General features: G+C 44.3%; 1 protein-coding gene across 1 annotated transcript in view; it reads left to right on the forward strand.

Moving 5' to 3' along the window:
• The window catches only part of Ubl3 (ubiquitin like 3), a 46,425-nt gene extending 25,315 nt beyond the window's left edge, over positions 1 to 21,110 (forward strand). Inside the window, exons 2-5 of the mRNA XM_032886308.1 lie at positions 13,794 to 13,902; positions 16,299 to 16,385; positions 19,163 to 19,240; positions 19,502 to 21,110. Coding sequence (XP_032742199.1) covers positions 13,794 to 13,902; positions 16,299 to 16,385; positions 19,163 to 19,240; positions 19,502 to 19,554 — 327 coding nt within the window. The 3' untranslated portion in view covers positions 19,555 to 21,110. The remainder of the gene's footprint in view (positions 1 to 13,793; positions 13,903 to 16,298; positions 16,386 to 19,162; positions 19,241 to 19,501) is intronic.
• Positions 21,111 to 22,688: the final 1,578 nt, after the last annotated feature.

Here is a 22,688-nt window from a genome sequence, read left to right on the forward strand (position 1 = left end):
GGTAAGTTGTGCTTTCAGAAAACATTTTCACTAATTATTTGTCAGTAACTTGAATTGACATGTCACTGTTTAAAGAAAGGAAACACTGAACTGTGTTTTTCTTATTCTACAATGTGTTCCCGCATCCAAGGATTCTCTCTAATATGTTTGATTTAATTCCTTGAATCCTAATCATGAGATCTGGGGAATACCATGGAATTTAGAGAAGTACCCCATAACAGATTAAAAGAGTCTGCAAATGATACTTTGTATCTCATGATAAATAATGTCCTTTTGTGTGATGGCCATGTTGTAGCAAGTGAGGCCACTAGAAGCTTTTTGTCTTGTGTGAATTTTCTAGCCATGTATGCTTCATGAAGGTATTCGCCTGAGATGGCCTAAGGGACTAGCGTTGAGACTGTGAAAATGTAGCCGGTAGATCCCTAAGAGGACCTTATGTGCTTACCATGGGAACACAGCCACTGAGACTCTGGGAGGCCTGCTCTGCCATGGCAATCATGGCGTTTCCCTTCCTCTCTAAATGGCCCAGGGTGGTTTTATTGACGCACGTTAGGGAGGATGAGCAGCTGCTGCAGTTCTTGTATGAGCTTTTGTGAGGATATTTATTACTTGTGCTGCCACAGATACTGTGAAAAAGGTGGGGAGAAGAGTGGAAGAGAGCAAGGAACTGGGCACTCCTCGGGCATCGTGATTCTGCCCTCCAGGAGTTTGCAGTGTAATTGTGGGGGTTGTGTACATGCAGACGTAATTCACACTCAGGACTTTCAGGCCTAAATATGTGCTAGACCTTGAGGGTCTACTAAAGGGAGAAGCCATGCTCATTGATGCTAATTACTCTTCACATACAGATCTAGACTCACAGCACTAGGAAGATGTAGAGTTCACAGTAAGTTCTTTTCTTAATCTTTACATGTTTCCAAGTGCACATGGCTAGCATGTAATGTCAGTGTTGAGATGGTGACAGTACCTTGCTTTGCTCTAGCACAGAGGTTCTCAACCTGTGGGTTGCTACCCCTTTTCACGGGATTTTTTCATATCAGATATTCTGCATATCAGATATTTACATTATTATCCATAACAGTAGCAAAATTACAGTTATGAAGGAGCAACAAAATAATTTTATGTTTGGTCACCACAACATGAGGAACCGTTTTAAAGGATCACAGCATTAGAGTGGTTGAAAACCGCTGGTCTCACATTAAAATTGTTCTTTTTTCACTGTCTGCCCAGTGGGAAGAAGAGCCTCGGGAGGCTCAGCTAACCCCGTCACACTGACATCAGTGCACAGAGAGCGAGGCTCAGCTAACCCCGTCACACTGACATCAGTGCACAGAGAGCGAGGCTCGGCTAACCCCGTCACACTGACATCAGTGCACAGAGAGCGAGGCTCGGCTAACCCCGTCACACTGACATCAGTGCGCAGAGAGCGAGGCTCGGCTAACCCCGTCACACTGACATCAGTGCGCAGAGAGCGAGGCTCGGCTAACCCCGTCACACTGACATCAGTGCACAGAGAGCGAGGCTCGGCTAACCCCGTCACACTGACATCAGTGCACAGAGAGCGAGGCTCGGCTAACCCTGTCACACTGACATCAGTGCACAGAGACATGCACATCTTTAATGCTCGATTCTCTGATCCCACACATGCCTTTCCCTCGCTGCACATCGCGTTCTGTCTCTGCAGTTGTAGAGAGAGAACCTTGCACAGGATTTTCTTTCTTCCCCTTTGACTGAAGAAATGGAGTTTTGGTGTTGAAGCAAAACAGGAAGTAAAATATGAAGAACAGGAAAAATACGTTAAATTTTTTTCTTTACAGCTTATTTGATAAGATGTGTCTTCAGAAAATATTTGTACTAATTGTAAGAAAATTGCAATTGATATGTCACTGTTTCAAGACGTCAAGACACCAAGCTGTGGTCTCTTTCTACAGTGTATCATGTTCCCTCACATAAGGGTTTTTCTCCAGTGTCTTTCTGTAATTTCTCTAAATCTGGAGGATACCAGTTAAAATCAGAACAGTAGCCCGTAGGAGGTAAGAAGACTAGGCTTTATTCTGACAGGCCTGGCAGCTGATAGTCAGGGTCCTGTCTGTGTCAGGGCAGGTGTTCAGGGTCTCTGCAGGTGCTGAGGGACCTGTCTCTCTCAGGGACAGTCAGTGGCATGCAGCTGTGCCACAGCAGCTGGTTTTGAGCAGGCAGGAATCCGTCCTGATCCCAACAGCCTCCTGGATCCTGGAGACACTCTAGTAATCTAAGTATTCCGTAGAAAAGTTCCCTAAACTATGATGATAGGATTATATCCTTTCCAGAAAAATGTCTGGGAGTAAACCCCTGGAAAATGCTACTTAACACCAGTTTTAAGTTGTTATCTTTATAGAAAGTCCCCAGCCTTTTTCCAAGTAGAAGAGTTACAGACAAAATGGAGCCTTGTCCATCACTGTCACCTGCAGTTATAACACATACTCTTTAACCTGTGTGCCATCTCCCTCCCCCATTAATTGTTTTTAATTTGATATTTCAAGAAATCTAGCCTATCTTGTCATTTTGCCCTGAATCATTGGATAAGAAATCCCGAAGAAGTGAAAGTCGGTGTGATCTCTGCTTCGTTATCACAATCAGGAGAGAGGACAGCAGGCACAGAGCTTGGAGGTGCTAAGTCACCTAAAGCAGGATGGCTGTGCGGGTGTTTTCAGAGTGGCCACCCCGTGGCGTTTAGCCACACTTGAGGGTTATGGTTTCCACATGTGTGCCAACTCTTGCTTGCCCATCTTTGTGACTGTAGCCGTTCTGGTGGTATATCCCCCATTGATAGTTAAGAGAATGTCTATAGCTACAGCCTGATCTTAAAGAGGCATTTCCTCAATTGAAGCTCCCCCCTCTCTGACTCAAGTTTGTGTCAAGTTGATTTAAAATTAGCCAGTACAACTATTGATCTTTTCAGTGTGTTTTCAGTGCTGTTTACTAGAATTTAAGATCTGCCCTGCTCATGCATTTAGTTTATTACATTAGAAAGAATCATCAGGTAATTGGAAGAATTGGTCATTAAATATCTGAAAGGTAATAGAATCCTAGTTTATAATTGTAGTCAAAGTCCAGTTACAGCTGTCCTTCTGTGTAGTAGGGGAAATTTCAGGACCCCCTGTGGGACACTGAAAAATCTGACGAATCTTATGAAGTGGCATGGTCCTTGTCTGTAACCAGTGCATTCTGCATGCACTGAGATCCCCTGTAGAAACTTGTGACAGCCAATGCACAGTGCCGTGTAAGTAACTGCCCTGCAATTGCCTAGGCAGGAATGACAAGGAAAAATGGGCGTTTAATACAGATGTAATTTCTTTCTATTTTGGTCTACAGTTGGTCCTGTTCATGGAGGATTGTTCATGACTAGTTAATCAACTCCATTTCTCCTGTTACTCTCCTGGGCCAGTTCTCTCACATACCTCCATTTTGCAGCATCTTTTAATTCTTCTCTTCTTTGGTCTTTCTTTGGATGTCATAAAAACTAGATAATAACCAACTTCCTTTGAAATAAAAATGTTATAGCTATTTCTTTTTTTTCTTTTTCGGTTCTTTTTTCGGAGCTGGGCAAGTGCTCTACCACTGAGCCAAATCCCCAACCCCGCTATTTCTTTTTATAAACAAACACCTTTCCTACATCATTCACAAAATGTACTGAGATGATACTAGGTACTGATGTGTCATGCTTGCTAGAGACCTTGGAGTGGTTTGAGACAAGTTATTCAAGGGAGATTTGAAGATCCCAGTGTGATCCACACGTGTTATGACACCCTCAGAAAGATCTGATTACTCTGACCAAGGCAGGAGGAGGTGACATCCCTAGTTTGAGGCACACTCTGATCTTACAGTGTATGAATATTTTGTACTTCCTGAGTCAGGGTGGGGGTTGGGGACAGATTTCCAACTGTGCTGTTGTTTGTTCCTGCTTTGTCAGAGGGCAAACCACTGGCCCACCCTCATCCTACCTGAGTAGTTAAGCTTGAAGTGCTGGCCTCCATGTCTGCAACTTAAGGGGTCAGTCATCAAGTGATTGACACAGCATCCCTACCCCCACCCCCACCCCCATCCCCACCCCCATTGTTTCTGTCAGAGACTCTGTTCCTTTTCACTTGGAGAACCATCTTCATCGTTCACTTTAGCTTTCATTATAGGAAATGTGACTTTCACAAAGTCTAATGGACTCTTCCTGTGTTCTCTAGACTTCCCTTCTCGGAAACCATCTGCTGCCTTCACTCAGCTTCGCCTTAGGATGAATGTTTTTGATGCTGCTGTATTTGTGGCACGTATAGCTCATGATTCTGAGATCTTTAAACTGATGGTCTGAAGCAGCCAGCTCTGCTCACTGCACCAGTGTTCATGCTGGGGAGTACCGTTAGCTCAAGAAGCCTGCGCAGATGCAGTTTTGTGCTGTATTTTCCCAAAGATTGTATTTAATATTACATAGTGACATTGATGTGTCCATTACTCAATTATTCTGTTCCTGTTTGTGTCTTTATGAGCCCTCCTGCTGAATAATTTGTTATACCAACCCTGGGTATATTTGGATTTTAAATTTTAATTAATGATAATAAATAAAATGCCATTGTATTAAATTTAGAATTCATGAGTGTTCCACAGACGTTAATTGATAGATGAGAACCTCAATATTTAGAGCCCATGAGATCATAACTATCAGGGCACCACTAAGTGACAGTATCACTAGTCACAGGTTGATGCAAATTGTCTGTGCAAGCTGAATAGGACTGCAGAGTCCAAGCAGCATGGAACAATCGCTTTCTTCATAGCCAGATAGAACTACTTCTTCATAAACAGAAGAGCTTGCTAGCACTGGAATAATGAATTGACAGACATATTTAAAGAATTAGATGATTTTTAAACCTTCTTAACTTCTCAGAGCAAATTGTCTTCTGTCATCACTCTGGTCTGTGTGAGAGTGTAGAATAGTGAATTTGTTTTTACCTACTTATGTTTAACAGCAAAAGTAGTCGAAAACATTGTTTCTTGGTAATTTCTAGTAGACTTCTAGTTACACGTGTCACTGAACTGTCGCAGATCCTGGCTGTAATCTGACGTGCCCTGGTCTGTTAATGGTTTGTCCTTCCAGTCAGAAGCTGTGCTGGTGCCGCCTTTAGTTCCAGTGCTAGGAGGGAGAGGCGGTGGGTGAGTCTCTTCAGTTCCAGGACAGCAGAGCTACATAGAGAAACCCTGTCTCAAAAAACAAATGAAAATGCCTTCTTTTTTTAGGCAGTGACTGTATGGATTATTTTCAAATGTATAATTTCCCCTATTTTGATCTAATAATAAGATTTAGTCACAAATAATACAGTTGAAGGCCCCTCATCTTTAGAATCCATGAAATATGTGAAAATTGTATTTGGTGCTACCAGAATTAAGTTTTTAAGACTGATTTTTGAAAACTGATGTGCCAAAAAGCTAAACTTAAACTTTTCTAGATAATATCCCTTTTCTGATCCTCATTTCTGTGAAATTCTCCTGGCTTCCTCTTACATCTCAGCACCAAAGCTTGGAACTATCACTTACCCCACCCTAATTTGTCCTCTCCTGTCACCTGTTCTCTCTCAGATTTTGTCCACTGTTGATCACTCAGTCCAGTCTGTTCTATACATTACCAAAGGTTTAAAAATTCACCAGTGTGTTCTGAAATTGTGTTTGGGATCTGCCCTAGTTGGGGTCAGTATTGTCGCGGTAAGGCACCGTCGAAGAGGAAAAGGTTTATTTGTCTTATGCTTCCATATGGGGTCAGGAACCTGGAGCCAAGAGCTGATGATGCAGAAGCCGTAAATAGGTGCCGCTTACTGGCTTGCTCCTCATGGCTTCCTCAGCCTGTTTTCTTATGGAACTCAGGACCACCAGCCCAGGGTGGCCCCTTGCCCCATGATTTACTAATTAATAAAATGCCTTGCAGGTCTGGAGAGATAGCCCGGCAGTTAAGAGTTGTCCTGAGTTCAATTCCCGCACCCACATGGTGGCTCACAACCATTTGTAATGGGATCTGATGCCCTCTTCTGGTGTGAGTGAAGACAAGAGCACTCACATACATAAAATAATTAAATATTAAAAGGAAGAAAGAAAATGCTTGCCTACAGCCTGATCTTTGGAGATATTTTCTTGATTAAAGATCCCTCCTCTCCAATGACTAGTTTGTATCATGTTGACATAAAACTAACCAACATCACATATAATTTTGCCTGGCTACAGAAAGATTTGGCGATGAGGTCTTTCGACTGTTGCTTCTGACTAAATCTAGCTATGAGATAACCCCTTGTGGATTGGAAAGCAAACATAGGCAAACCACTTCTTGTTATAGTAACTGGCGTAGTCTATGTAGGGTCATCGTTTTAACTTACTGTCTAAGTTGAGGTATTTTAGGTAATTAAGGCAGATGCTGCTCAAGAGTAAGGACACAGTGTGTGGATGAGTGCTGGGGACTAAGCTGAGGACCCACTTGACAGGCAAGCGCTCTCCCACTCGCCATGTCTGCACTGCAGGGTATTCTTTTTAGAAGGAGTAGGTCCATCTGGAATGATGATAAAAGTTACTGTTATTAAACACACAAGCCAGCACCATAGTAGTTGAAGGTCATTATCAGGCATTATACGCTGCACCTAATTGTATATGCTACACGTGTGTGTTGCTGACAGCACAGTGACTGATTTATGGCAGTGTCACCACGTCATGAGGAATTTGCCATGCTATTTGCCTATGCTCTGACTTTCTAGTGGCAGGACCTCACTGCATGAGTGATGGGATTTTCAGCTCCATTGTAATCGGTGGGACTGCCATTACACATGATTGTCTTTGAACTAATTGTTACATCATGGGTGACTGTTTCAAATAGGTGACTTATCTTTCCTGTTAGGAAAATATGAGGAAATGGTTCAGACTTGATGCTATAACCACTGCTAAGAAAGAAGGTATTTTTGTTTTTAACCAATGAAAAGGAGAAACAGTGGTTCCCAGCGGGCAGGAGTCCTGTTGAAGTCCTTGCCACCATTAGTAATATAGGGTTGGTTTGAAGTAAAGGAGTGTATAATTTAGAAATAAAATAATGATTTTTATGTACAATAAAATAATATACATGGGACACATATATTGAATAATGATTATATGAAACTTGCCTTGGCATCTCTAATAGCAGGTCTAGGTTGTTTTAAGTACAGTGATTTTAACTCAGTGGTTTTAGAAAGGTCTTACTCCACAGCCAGTGTGGCCCCCACTCTGACTTCTTCAGTCTCTTGGGATTACAGTGGCTGCTGTGATCTGCTTATTTGAGTATGTTTTAAAGGTGCTTATGTAAAAAAGTAAAAATTGTTTTCATATTAATGTCATAGGCAACACATTTGAAAACAATAAATTTCCATTTTAAAGTGCTATTTGTGCCCTACTGCCTCCTGAAGTGGCTGAGAGCAAGGCCAAAACTGTGGAGTTTTGATTGTTTTTGTTGGTTCCCTTCCTTTCTTCCTTCCTTCCTTCCTTCCTTCCTTCCTTCCTTCCTTCCTTCCTTCCTTCCTTCCTTCCTTCCTTCCTTCTGTATCCAGCCTAGTGCTTTACTACACCTTCATGTATCCTTGTAAGGATCAGTCTTTAGTGCCCTAAGGACTTCCCTCCTGGGAGATTTTGGCCTATGAAAGATCCTGAGAGGCAGTACAGAAACTTTCTTAGGGTTTTATAATTAGTTTTTAAATTGTAGTAAAACACACATAAGACAGATTTAGCCATGTATTGGTATTAAATACATTGCTAATGGTTGTTTTAAGGAAGCACATTTATAAACTTTCATAGGGAATACTTTCTTTTTCTCTTAGAATCTATTCCCCTGAAGTTCCATGGTACAGAGAAGAACAGGAATAGTTTTTCATTTGTATATCACAGATTAAAGAGTATTTTGTGTAAAAACTCATTCTCTATGCTGAGAGAAAAGCAAGTCCTCCTGCTGGAACTAAAAAGACTGCAGTAAGGTATTAGGGAGCCCTAGGGGAGTGGTTAAGAGGGGCTTTGCCTCAATTGAGAAGGAGCAAGCCCTGGTCTAGCAGAGAAACCGGGTATCTGTATTGTGCTTTGCTGTTAATGGCTGGCCTCTCAGGACTGTAGTTGTCAGTCCCTTCTTGTCTGAGCTTGAGAAATTCTGAGACTACTTTCAGACCTGAAAGTCCATGCTAAATAATTGAGGGGGTCGTCGAAGGCCTGGGATTTGATGTAGTACCGAGAACTTGGTGACGATGGAAATAGGAAGGGACAGTCACAAAACGGCAAACACCTCAAAGGGAGTAGTGCAGAAGATCGTAGTAAAGGTACAAGACTAAGACAGATTCAAGTGTGACACCCGAAAGCTCTATCAGGTGTCATTCCTGGATTTACCTGTGTACCTAGGTGACTGGAGCTGGACAGATGTAAAGGTGTTGGGATGCAGCCTGCTAGAACCATTTGGGAAACCTCAGTGCTGGTCGAAGCCTTTGATTTCCTTTCCTGGGATTTCAGGCTGACTTATGCTAAAAAATTGAACTGCTGTTGTTTTTAAGAGGAGATGGGAAGCAGCAAGAGAGGTGTCACCTTTTTGAAGTGTGTGAGAGTGTAGACTGGAGAAAGCCTCTGTCTTCCCCAAGGGCCTCTACTACTGTGCTCTTGGCAACTCTTTCTCCTGCATTTACTTAGGACCTGTAGTGCCTGCTTGTCAGGGACAGCTGTCCCGGATGAACAGCCCTTCTTCTGGTGAGGCTGGGATGGAAGAATCCTCTTTAGAACACAGACTTCCCTCGATGGAAAGCCAGTGTCCCTCCCAGGGCAGCTGCATTAGTGTCAGTCACATCTGTTCCTCAGATGGCAGTGTGGAAGAGCCTCGCATAGCACATCCATCGGATGCAGCCAGTAGGTATCCTGTGAGCAGATTTTAAATGACTAGCTTAGAGTTGGGCCTAATGCAGTGCAGAAGCAAAACTTGATTTCAGAGACATGCTTTATAAGTTTGTAATATTTGAAACTTTAACTTTTACACTTTTATAGTAATTTGCAAGAATTTCCAAGCATAGCGGATAGGAAAAGATGGTAAAATACTTGTCAGAGGAGACTTAAGTGGAAAGGTTGGGCTGTTGGCACACACCTGCACCAGGCCAATGAGACCTACCTAAGAGGAGGCAGGGGCCTGAGGAGTTGTCCTCTGACCACCAACCCTCCCCCCGTGTACGCAGTATCAGTATTCTCATAGAGTTTGAATTTTACCAAAGTTCCCCAAACTTATTTCAAAATAAAAATGCATTGTAAAGTACTTTAGTGGAGCATATTCTGTAGTAATGTTTAGTGACTTGCCAGGCTGATTATAGTATTACATCAGTAATTTATGTTAAGTAATTAGTACTTACTGTGTGATGCATTAGAAACTTTATATTTTGATATTTTGTACTGTGTATATTGATTCTGAACTGTACTTACAAAAACCCTGATTTCTTTATTCAGATAATAGAAAAAAATCTATATGTGAAAAGCAAATAACCTAGCTACCCTCTGATCATCCTCACAGCTTCATAGAGGCTTGGATTGTAACTGGGATTGTTTTAAATCAATAATTTGTTGAACAACTCAGAAAATATAAAATACTGTTTGGAATATGGTTCTGGAAATCCACATTACAAGTAAATGGGGAAATGTAAAACCTCCTAGGACAAGGGCTTCTCAGCCCTCCTAATGCTGCAACCCTTTCATATAGCTCCTCATGCCGAGGTGATCGCCAACCAGGAAGTTATTTCGTTACTACTCACAGCTGTAATTTTGCTGCTGTTATGAATTGTAATGTAAATATCTGATATGCAGGATATCTGATTCCCCAAAGGGGTTATGACCCACAGGTTGAGAACCGCTGGTCTAGAGGAATCTGTTGAAGCCGTTCTGATCTTTTCTCGCACCTAGGAGTACACAGGTGTTTCTAGAATGACTAAATGAGTTTCCCACACACAGGGTTCATGTGCAGTGTATGATTAGAATCTGTATGTGTAAGGCACGAACAGACTGTAGAGACTTGGCTCAGCAGGTGTCAGCATGCTTCCTCATCACTCGGGTCCTTAGTCCACTGAGGCTGAGTGAGCACTGCAGGGGTGGGTTTCCTGTGGGTTAGATGTTTTCACAGATGCTGTAAGAAACCTTACACATAATTTTACTGCTCCTTTTCGGTGGGGAACATAAACACTTTCTTGACTTCTCCAGTTCTTCCTTGAGGTTCTTTTCCAGTTCTCTTCCACAGGGTAATTTTGGTATTTCGTCAGCAGTGATTAAGCTTAGAGGCTGGGTTATGCCTCCCCCGTCAAGCAGACGGGAGCAGTTTGGTCCCAGCCAGTGGAGTCCAGCAGAGCTGTGCACTAAGATTTAGGACGTGCATGGCTGGGGAGTGCCGAGCGTTCCAGGTAAAGGAACAGGCTTTGAAGCAAAGTGGAGAGAGACCTTAGTGGTTTCAAGGAACCCAGTTAAGATGCCTGTGCTTTGTTCAGACAGAGTGATTCTGGAAAACAAAAGGCAGGGCCATGGGGACGAGCACTGGGGGGCACACCTCCACCCCACTCCCACTCCCACTACTGTGTAGTGGGGTAGATGGTTAAACAGTGTGACATGCAGGCGCTCAGTAAGGTGCACACTGTGGGCCTTGGCTCTCCGTTCTCTGCTCCGTGCTCTTCGGTTTGTATTTAAACTCATTCAGCAGGTATTTATCGAGCATTTCTAACTTTATATCCTGTCAGCCCCCTTCATGGTCGCTTATTTACATGTTTCATGTCTCCAAGACTATGATGTCAGTGATGGAGAGATGGCCAGTACTTAAGCACTTGTACATCTGTAAAGAGGACCTTAGTTGGCCCTACCTAGCACACACATCATGTGAGTCACAGCTACCTAGAACTCCAGCTCCAGGATACCTGATGCCGCTGGACTCCATGGGCTCCAGCACCGATGTGTACATACCCACACAGAACTCAAGTGCATCCAGTTAAAAATAGGATAAAATAGCAAGTCTTTTAATGAAGATTACACAATTCTGCTTTCATACTAGGTTTTCCTAATGCAGACACAATGCATAGCGTGTTCAGATATTTGAGTGAATGGATAAGTAAATGAGTTTGTTAAATTCCAGGTTCTTATATTTTAGTACTGCAAAAATATTTAGATAATCCCTATTTTAAATCAGTCTTATATTCTCATTCTTTGTTTCTTTTGTAGTACTACTGAACAAAATTCAAAACCTGCATTTATTAACCTTCCATTCTAAAAAAAGGAAAGCCACATGTCCGTTTTCAATTTCCTATAGTGCCCTAGTACAAACAACTAGGACAGGCTTGTATCTTTTTCTAAATTAAGTCGCTATTTTAATATATTTTTAAAAATATTGTCATCTTTGAATGGAAATAAGAAAAATAGTCAGAATAGATCCATGTTAAATCCCATGTTAGTTTCTAAGAAGCTGGGCACTTGTGTTGATTATCGTTTGGTGGGGGTTTTTTGAGACCATGTATTTCCCACATCACCCAGGATAGTCTCCATGCTCCTGCCTCATGCCCTCAAAGGTGGGTAGAACTAACTGTAGGCTCCACCGCAACGCCTAGCTGAAGAAGAACCTTTTTATTTTGAAATAGTTTAAAATTCATAAGCACACGGAAGAAATTACAGAAATGTCAGGTTTCCCTAGTGACGGCATCTTACATAACAATAGCATCACAACTGGAATTAGATGTTGGGAAGAACGAGCTGTCCAGACCTGCTCATGTCACAGGGTCACACACAGATGTGTATTTTGTGAGCCATGAAGCAGTGGTCACAGTCACCTTGCCTTGCCTCAGCATGTAGTACATCTGCCACCTCCTGGGAATTCCGGTACATTCTGCTCCGTTCATACCAAGTTGTCCTCCACAAGTGTACAAAGGACGTCATGTTTAAGCTTTAGAAAAGTCTTTACTTCATTGCTGTGTGGGGGAGCCTGTTACCTCAAAGAGGGTTGTCTGTTTCTGAGTAGACTCTTACTACAATACCAGCCTGTGTGGCTAGGTGCTTGTCTGAGTGATTGGAATTCAGGGTTTTCTTCCATTGCCCTGAACAGCCCCCATACTATTTGGCTGCATATGAGGGTCTATATTCATTTGAAAGCTAGGCCAGATGTGTGTGTGGTCGCTGTAGAAGTGGCTTTACTTTCAGAATATCACTCAGTGACAGCATGTAGTAACCATGGCACGTTGGGAGCTCTGATAACAACCCACATGTCCATAGAACTACCCAGAAGTCATCACTTCCTGCCGTGCTACCTGCTATACAGGTCAGTGTGGTATCAGTAATTCCCGGGCATGGCTTCACACCTTGCCTGTGACCTTTCCTGTTTGCATCTCCATGAGGATTCTTAAAACCAGAGCTCAGATTTTGGCCAACCAGCAGGCTAGACTCCCACCATGTGCCAGGCACAGCAGGTGCTTCAAGCGTGGAGTCACTTTGTCAACTCATGCACACTTCTGCTGTTATCATTCTGTTGCTAACTTCCTGGAAGAGCATAAGCTCCTGGCCTTAGAGCTGGCATTTGCTCTCCTCCATCCAGAGCATTTAGAAGATGAAAAACCATACGCATAGTCCCGACCGACCGAGCCTGCAGCTCGACAGGATAGGTCCTAAGGATGTAATAAAGATGCAGACCGGTAGGGGGTTAGTAGGGCTGTGTCAAACAGAAAATGTGGTCCACCCCTAAATATTAGACAGTAATTATTTTACGATGACACCATAAACATAAAGGGCAGATGTTTCTAGTGTTCTGAACAGATAATAGACAACTGATTTTTTTTTTTTTTTTTAGCTAAAAATGTATTACCAACTTAGTGGTTAACCATGGTGCAATTTTTAAAAACGAAGTGGCTGAGAACTTGGAGTAGGATGTGCAGTTATGTATTGTAAGAGGAATAATAAAAGAAATTGGTGTTTTACCCAGAAGGTTTAATTTACACTCAATGAAGAATCTTCAGATGATACCAGGAATATCTTATAACTTAGTGTTAAAATGTTACATTTCTATATCCATATGCATAGCTCTTCAAAAAAAAAAAATTAAAGAACAGTTTGAGTTCCCAGCAAAATTAAGAGGAAGGCCCAGATTTCCAATATGTATCCCCTCTCGAATTTTAACGCCCACCAGAGTGTGTGTCTGTGGCTGGTGACAGTTTTTTACTGTTTAGTTTTGAAGAGGAACGTCTTCTTAGGAACATCTTTGCAGTGTTGCAGGGAGGGATGCTGGGATCGAACTAGCAGTTTATGTACGCCTTGTAGACTGCTGTCTGAGCTTGCTCCAGGGAAACACAGTTTCTGCATAGCGCTGCTTGGCGGACCCTTACTCGGATGGTTGAGGCCAGAGTATTTCCTATTTAGAGGCAGTGCTTGGATTTGACTTGCTGAGAATCCACAACCTGAAGTGCAGTGAGAAAGCTTGGGTTTGGGAAGGGATATTCCGCGTGAACTTCTTCACTATACTGTGACTCGTCTCTCTTCCTAGAGTAAGCCTTTTTTTTTTTTTTTTTTTTTTTTTAAATGTAATCTCAATTTTTAAAGCACCACTAAATTCTTACTGGATACATTAAAAGCTTTTTACCTGCAATAGTGTTCCTTTTTCTCCTCTGTTGAGTTAGGTGTACAGTTAGAGTACAAGTTCTAATTCAGAGCCCACGTCTGTTCTGTCTGATCAGAATCCAGTTGATTGTGGATTCCGGCTGAGGTTTATTCAGTGTCCATGTCTACTTGTCTACTTGCAGATTAATTTGCGCCTCATCTTGGTGAGTGGAAAGACGAAAGAATTCCTCTTCTCCCCAAACGACTCTGCCTCTGACATCGCAAAGCACGTGTATGACAACTGGCCCATGGGTGAGTGCCGGCCGCTTTATTCTTTGTCCCTGACTTGTTTCACATGTTTTGATAAAGTACTGAGGGCGTGAGACCCATGCTTGCTGGGTCACTGCCCTAGATTTTGCCTTTCTCAAAAAAGCAGCGAAGGAGCAAGGGATGCGGAAGCCATGTTTGCCTTAGTGCAGGACAGTGTACTCAGTGCACATCCACCCCATGTCGGTCAGTGAACTATTTGTACCAAAACCCAAAAGGAAGGAGCCGATCTTCACAGAGGCAGCAGGGCCCGTGGGCTCCTGTGCACAGTCTGTTGGAAATGAAGCTTGAGGCAGACTTGACCGGCAGTTAGTTCATACTGCATGCATTCTGTGAAGAAGGGCCAGGAAGAGTGAAGTCTCCATGAGTTCTGCTTTTTGATGCACCACAGTGAGCTCTCGGAGTGTATGTGGTAGCTCCTTCCCTCTCTGCTGCCTCCCTGTCTAGGAGATTCTTCAGTGAGTCCTGAATTTTCCCTTCCAGAGTGTGCCCATAGTGATTTCCCTGGCGTGTGCCACTGGCTAACACTGCTATAGTCCGTCTCCTTTAACTTTTTCCAGTGCAGAGGGTTGAACCCAGGGCCTTGCACATGCTAGGAAAGTATTCCATCACTAAGCTGTATATTCCGGCACTAAGCTGTATTCCTAGCTCCATTTTTTTTTTTTTTTTTGATAAAGTCTTGCTAAATTACTTGGGCTGCTCTCAAATCAGGCAAACCAAATAGGAAAACTCCTGTTTTAACCTGGTATAAGCATGTGCTGCCACGCCAGGTCTATAGAATATGTTTACAAAAGCAATTGGAACTTTGAAAGTTGTTTTAGTTCCTTAAACTAACCCAAATAATGATAAAGGTGAGGTGCCAGTGTTAAATGCTCCATGAAGAGACTTCCCACCTGGTCTGGAAGTTGATCACTTCAGCTCGACGTTACTCGCTTTGAAAAAGGTCTTTAAGTCCTTCTTTCCCGAGTCTGCCAGATCTACTCAGCATATACTAGAGCACATAAAAGGGCTCCTTTTATACAAACTATTTAAATTAAAACTTTAGGTCTAAACCATATTATATAATGCACTAAAAGTCAGTAAAGAAAATGTTTGTTAGATCTTGTAAGGGAAAAAAAATAGTAAATTCTGGATCAGTAGAAGAAAGTCTTTGGGTGCCCTGCACCTGAGGAAGGAGCTGGCTGGCAGGTAGGTGGACACCTTGGCTGTCTGGTCTGCTAATCACGTCAGTAACACTACAGAGTCCTCCTAAGCTGGGTTCTGCAAGTGTCTCTCTGGGCCTTACAGAGGGTGAGGGCAGATCTCATAAGGCCATGAAAGATAGTGAAAATGTCTGGCCTCACTGTGCTTTTCTCAGGCTTCAGATCCTCTTAGAATCCTAATGTCTTCCCTAGATGGATTAAAGTTACTGTCACTGTGTTTACAGCAAAAGAATGCCTGGCCAGACATTCCCCATAAATGCTATAAATGATGGCTCTAAAGGCAGCACGTGCAAAGTAATTTTGGTGAAGCAGAGTGGCTCACCTGATCCTTATCTAGAGGAGAGGACAGTCAGAATCCCAGGAGGAGAAGGGGGCTGAGAGAGGACAGGCGTGGGGCAGGTGCGGGAACTGAGAGGACAGAGCCGGCGGCTGCACACACAAGCATTGTTTTGAACACTCCGTGAGACAGAAGCAGTGCAGGGGAGGCTTTCTTCCCTCTTCCCATCACTCCGTCTTCTGGACTTCTCTGTCCGTCCGTTATCCCCCCCTCAGAGCAGAGCAGAGCCTACTAGAGCGATTGGGAAGGGTGAGCAGGGAGTCTCAGATCTCACTAACCCCAGAGCTTCGGTTGCTGCGGCACCATGGAGCTGATGGGAATGGAACTGTGGGCGGAAGCTCACCCTGTCAGAACAGCAGTCTGTGGAAGCCTGTTTTCAGACACGGGTTCTGCAGGAGCCGCTGTGCCGCCCATATTACAGCTGGTAGCCGTTTGTCTCAGGCTCTGCGAAAGACAGCATGGCAGTGGATCCCAGGCACCTCAGGAAGTCTTTGAGGAACTTGTTGCTGCCTTGTGCACACATCTGAACAGTGCAAGCCCTGGAACATTATAGTATTCCATTAATTACTGATAATGGAAATTGATTTTCAAATGATAGATTCCTTTACCAAGACTTAGACCTCTGGCTCAGTGTTTTCCTTAACGTCAGCCTACAGCTTGACACTCTGATCTCTGAGGGGCAAAGAACAGGCTTTTGCAGCTCTTCGTTGCTACTTGAGGAAGGTGGAAGGAGCAAGGGCTGCAGAGCCTGGGCAGGGACTTGGCCACACCCTTCCTGGTGGCCTCTACAGAGTGTGCTCCGCTGTGTGGGCCTGGGTCTAACCAGTTCTCCTTTCTTTCAGACTGGGAAGAAGAGCAGGTCAGCAGCCCGAACATTCTTCGACTCATTTATCAAGGCAGATTTCTACACGGAAACGTCACCCTAGGAGGTAATCAATGTCCCTTTGCCAGCTTTACTCCACTGCTTGTTTTAAATGACAGTGCCTTTGTGGTTTCTAAAAGAGATAACTTGAGACCCTGAGGTCCCCAACTCTGGGTGTGCCTTCTCCCTGGACAGAAACTCTGGAGGATGGTCTGGGTGGGCTACTGTTACGTTAAAATCATCACACAGACTAGGTGCATTTCTGACAGCAGGGTTTTCATTTATAAAATGAGGGCCTTTTCAGTGGATTCGGTAACCAGCTGCTGTGGACACAGCCATCTTGCCAACGGTGAGGTCTGCGGTCCGTTCTTCCCCAGGTAGATGGGTTACCGTGTGGCTACTGAGCGGTTTCGTGTGTCCGCACTAATAAACACGGAGCGGACGGTTGGATGTGATCAGACCCCGTCCGGGTTGCTCCAGGCTTGCATGGGACAACAGAGGCCACAGTGCAAAGCTCATTGTACATCAGAGCTCGGGACCTCAGGGCCGGCAGTGTGGCCCTAGTGGGCTCTTCAGCGCTTAGGCTCCTGTGGAGCTGGTTTGTTCCAGTGTTACGTTTGCTCTAAAAGCTGCTGTAGGTTTTAGACATGTAAAAACTAACTGCCATTAAGGCAGAACTTGTCTGCTTCCTGCGCTTTGTGTAGTTTTGCCTACTTAGAGCAGCCCTCTGTCGGTGAGGCGAGTTGACTGTTACCCCTCTGTTTTGTCATAGATCAGTCATAGGGCCACTTTTTTTGTTATGGTTCAAACAAGATCTTGAATTAAGATTAATAAAGAACAAGCTAATAAGCATTAATTGGCTTTCCTCTCTTGACTATGAGAGTGACTGTCCATCTCCCTCTGAACACTGGTTATTGAGCAGCTCCCACGAGCCCTGGTGTTTCCGTGTCAGGTTAAAGGCCACAGGATTTTTGTTAAAATCAAGACGCTTCATTCTCATTAAATTACAGATTTAAAAAATTTTGTTTTTAGAATAATCAGTAAAATGACTCCTCTCAAGACAGTTGTTTAGCTGTCAGCCTTTTTTGGAAGCAAATTAAAGCAGCTCTCATTCTTCAGATAGGTGGTGTTGGGCACAGTGGTACTTGGTCAGGCCAGGTTCGAGCTCTGCACAGTACAGTACTGCTGGCTGCTTGGTTAGGCTCCCTGCTGGCGTTCTGCTGGCTGCCTTCTCGGCTGCAGGTTCCCTTTGCTTAGGAGTGTTACAGGGGCGGCACACAGCAGTGGCAGCTGGCTTCAGTGTATGCATGGCTGCTATGGGAGAGCTACAGGCTTGCTCAGTAGCCTGTAGTTAGACTGAGGACCTGCAGCTACAAATGAAGGCAGTTGTGTTGGCTTTTTTTAATAGAATAAAAGTATTTGACAGGGGTTGGGGATTTAGCTCAGTGGTAGAGCGCTTGCCTAACAATCGCAAGGCCCTGGGTTCGATCCCCAGCTCCGAAAAATAGAAAAGGAAAAAAAAAGTATTTGACAACAATATTTTAATATTTTTATTTTATTCCTGTGAGGGACAAGGCCCAGGTATGGAGAACAGAGGGCAGCTTTGCAGTCAGTTCTTCTGCTTTCCCTGGGGTTCAGGCATCAGGCTTCTTTCTGAGGTGACCTTTGCCTGCTGAGCCATCTCACCAGCTTGGAAAAGAATGGCCCATGGTGGGAACAAATGATGTCCTTGTCATAGGCAATGTTGAAACAGTGGGGGAGGGGGACGTAGTGAGGTACAGGCTCTCTGGATAGCTTTCTGTCACTGTGGGCACACATAGTAGGAGGCCAGGGTCTCTTCAGCCTTTGTTCCTCTCTCCACCCACTTTGTAAGACTGGTCTCACTGTATATGGTGCCACTTGGCCTAGCACCACTGAACTCCAACAGCCCTCCTGCCTCAGCCTTCTGAGTAGTCAGACTAGAGGCCCGCCTGTTCACTCCACCTGTCATTATTGAAATGCTGTGGTTTGGTCAGCTTCAGGTTTAAAATTTTGGTCATCAGGTCTCTTTGGACATTCCTGGGTCCCCTTTTTTTTTAGGTGTAATCTTGTTAATCTCATAGAATTTCATTCTGCTAAAGGAGAGGCCCAGGGAACGCTCCAAATGTAGTTCAGAGAGAGAGTGGCATGGCCTGGGGCACACCTTCACTCTCAGGTCACGTCTTTACTTTTGCATGGCTAGAGTGCACCCGAGGCCAGCAGCATGCTGTGCAAACACTTTGCCTCTGAGTTGCCAGGCCAGCTCATCTAAAATACAGCCCGTATCTCACCAGGGTGACTTCTGAGCTCAGACCCAGGTGGTTGTTATGTGTACAGGAAAAGTTGAAATCCTGTCTTCTGGATGGTGACTAATGTGTAGAAAAGTCTTCTGAAGGAAGGAATCCCAGTCTGGCTTCTCCTCCACCTTCTGCCATGCTTGCTGTTTGTTACTGAGTTGGGTGCAGACGAGACGTGCCAGCCTCACCTGCTAGATGGCATTCAGTATACCTGTGAGTTAGTGATGGTGACACTGACAACTGGCAGTCTGTAGGCAGTATATAGAGCATGGCCTGAAGCCGGGCTGCAGAGCAGGCGTGGACGAGGTCATTGCAGAGGTGACTCTGCTTTCTCTCACATAAGACAGATTTGGCGTCTAGCCAGTGGCATAACTGGAGAGTCCCTTGGAACTGTACCCTTCCCTCTGGTGAGGGAATGTCTCCCTATAGAGGAGCCAAGGTCGGGACTCACTCAGAAGCATTTCAGCCCTGGCTAGTGATTTAACAGAATAATGTGTCTGTGACAGATTGTTTCTTCTTTTTTACATAGCATTAAAACTTCCTTTTGGCAAAACAACAGTGATGCATTTGGTGGCCAGAGAGACCCTGCCAGAGCCCAATTCACAAGGTAAGCCCCCCTGGAGGGCACCCCATTTGAGCCATCAAGACAGGCATTCATGCCTGCTTCCACTTAGACATTTGGATGATGGACAGGGAATGTCGTTGTTTATGAATTGAACCTGTGGAGCAAGTAATCTGTTTTTGAAAAATGCCAAAAGTTAAACGACCCTTTAAAACAAGCTTCGAGCAAAACCCAGGCAGTTCGACTGTGCCTCTGCCTTTTCCTGAGACACAGTTTGGCTAACCCGGGCCGGCCCTGTTTCCCCAGGTCAGAGAAACCGGGAGAAAACTGGTGAGAGCAACTGCTGTGTGATCCTGTAGCATCGTCGCCAGCGCAGGTGTGGCAGTCTGTTACCACTGCGGGGACAGAGGAGACTCGGCAGCTTCCGACACCTGTGGGACAGTCGCCCGCACATCTAGACTGAACCACTCATGAGCTCTGTGATCTCTCCTCACAAAGTAAAAAGAACCAAGAACATTTCCAGTCTGGTCCTTTATTCCTGTATCTCTTGTCTGTGTTGAGCAGTCTGAAATGCACAGTGGTCTCCAGGGGAAACAGCAAGTCTCTCAAGTCTCTCTCTGCAGAAACCGCCTTGCTGCCACAAAGACTCCTCCACAGAAGTCAGAAGGCGAGTGCTGCAAGTTCAATTTGCACTAAAAAAATTATTATTTTCCTCATCAGCGTAATCTGCACATGTCTGTGGCGCCCAGACGTTCTCCTGTGTGGAGTCCACCCTGGAGGACGCCCATCATCGGTGCAGTTAATACCAGGCCAGTTGGACAGGGGAAATGGGAAGGAATCTAACATGCTGGGTGAATTCTACCAAAGTCAGCCGCAGTGGCTGTCCTCGCAGGATGTCAGACTGGGCATGACTCTTGTCACCACAGCAAATGAGAAGCCATGCCTGCTGCTCACAGCACTCTGTAGAGGGTGCCCCTGCTGCCTGCCCACCGAGTCCTCCCCGCAGGGGGCTCATGCAGACAGCACAGAGGGGCCGCAGTGTGTCCCTAGCCTTAATGTGGAGGGGCCAGTGTCTCGGTGCCGTCACTGTGCAGAACTGGTGGGAAGCCTCAGCGGTTGTGTACTTGAGTATCAGAAGATTGAAAGCTTGCGCCACCATCACTCATCCGAACCGTGCCGAGTGTACTCGCTCACTAGAGCAGAGGGATCCTTTTAAAGTCTCCAGATGCTAATTTTGTTACTTTCTGTAGTTTGCATTCGGAATCAGTGCTTGCAATTGTATTAAAATCACAAGCTGAGTTTTAAGGCATACATGATCAATAGCGCCACTCTTATTTTTACCAATAATTTAAAGATTGAGATGCTATAAATAAACAATTTGCACAGCACTAAAGCATGAGCTAATTTCATCTAAACCTGTAAAAAAAAAAGATTTTATATTTTTTTCACTGGGAAGAAATCTTCCTGGATGAAATTACAAATATGTGTAGATTATATTTAATAAAAAAGACATAATAAAATATCTAACTGTAGAACGCAAATATAGATTGGCGTGTAGCATATAGACCAGTATTCCATATCAATAACTTTATCCAGCCTTTTAAAAGATGAAGTTGCAGACTACGTTGTGTTCTGTATTTAATGAGGGTTCTCGGCCCTCAGCAGCATTAAATGTAAATGGTCTCTATGGTCATCTTTGTTTAAATGCAATCAGGTTACTTTATTCATTGTTAATGCTTCCATGAGAAGGCTTTATATGCAGTAGATCTACGAAAATATTGTTCATACTGATCAGAATTAAATTTGTATAGAGCAGAGTTTTAAAATGAATGTAAATAGCACTAAACCTTTTCTTTCTGCAGCCTGTACTTAATAGATTTCTTCTGTAAACTAAATAAAAAAAAATTGTAGTGCATTTTGTTGGTGATTTAAAGGTCAGCGATGGTTTAAGCATAGTCTCATCTATTTTGCAGTTAATTTTCTACTCTCCTGAGGCTTCTCTGTTGCTACTTGGGAGTGCCCCAGTGTGGCTCCCAGTCAGTTGGCTAATGTGGGAGGCCCAGCGCTGGGGTTGTGTGTTTGTTATCCCGAAGATGTTAATGCGGAAGATGTTAATGGGGCAGGTAGCCATGGTGGCTGTGTTCTTTAGGAAATCAAACCTGCTGGTTAATCATCTTTTAACACTTAGATTCCCGATACTCTTCCCAAAGCTAAACACTTTGGGTCCATTGTGACTGCACTTCAGACAGTTAATACTCACAGTTGCCTCCCTGTGTTTTATTTGTGTTCCCATCCCCCCTTCATCACCCTTCAGTTTCAGCCACCAGAGCTCATTAGACAAGGAATCAGCCAGCTCAATACCTCATACCATAGTTGTACCAAATTTAAAAGGATTAAAATTAGAAGTAAAATTCTATACTGAAAACATCAAAAGTTTACTAGTGTATACGTGGAAACAAAGGACTCTTCCCTTAAAAAACAAAAAACAAACCTTAGACTACTGCTGGCTGAGATGGAATGGACCACACTCGAGGCTCACGTGCTCAGCGTGACTGCTCTGCACAGCGAGCGAGCGGCTTTTTGTTAGGCCTGAGCATGCTGTCTTGGTTGGAATCGTTGGCTCGCTCTCCAAGGGAAGTTGTATCTGACACACACATTCATGCAGAGGGCCTCTGTCCTGACGTCATCTTGACCAGTGCTGCATCCATTTCTGTTAGCCAGTAGTAAGCACTGCTCAACATGGAGAGAAGTTAAAACTTTCTCACTTGTCAGAAAATAGACCTTTTCTTTTGAATGACTTCCATTTGTAATTTGGGGGTACTTTCCCTATTCTCTATCTTTCTACTCCTTTTTTCCTTTCCAATTTATGTATGACTCTCGAAGTTCAGCATGGCTTAGCCTCTGCTGTCTAACTTAGGGGCAGGGGGCAGCCAATTTACCACAGTTTGTCCTCATTGGTGAGCATTGTGGCATCCCCGCCCCCCATCATTTTGTTAGCCAGACACAACCACAGACTGTCACTCGGCACCATTTCAATGGCCCAGCTGTTCTTGGGCACAGACAATAGTTCATCAGCTGTGGCTCTTAATGTACCCCACTCCCTGGGGGCTTTTCTCAGACTGGCACCCCATACCTTACAAAGTGCTGTGCAGAGGGAATCATGAACGGAACTGAGAGACAGCGACTGCTCCCCTGTCGGTGTGCATGGCCACAAGGTCCACTTTTTAAAAATTCAGAATAAAAGTTTGGAGAAAGGACCATGGGTCCTGTCACTCACGGAAGAGAAAGGAATCGGGTGAATGCACCGTTAAACTCTGTTTCCGAAATGTCTCCGCAAGCAGTTGGGGTTGCTTGCAGGCGTCTGTGCAGATACAGAGCTGCAGTCAGGATGACGGTGATGAGGGTTAGACTCAGCCTGCTTTTACCAGTGCTTCTCCAGGCTGGTTGGCAGTTGGTGCCGTGGCGGGTGGGGGTGGGGGTACTTGCTAGAGCA

The sequence above is a fragment of the Rattus rattus genome, chromosome 16 (genome assembly GCF_011064425.1).
Source record: "Rattus rattus isolate New Zealand chromosome 16, Rrattus_CSIRO_v1, whole genome shotgun sequence".
Taxonomy (NCBI): domain Eukaryota; kingdom Metazoa; phylum Chordata; class Mammalia; order Rodentia; family Muridae; genus Rattus; species Rattus rattus.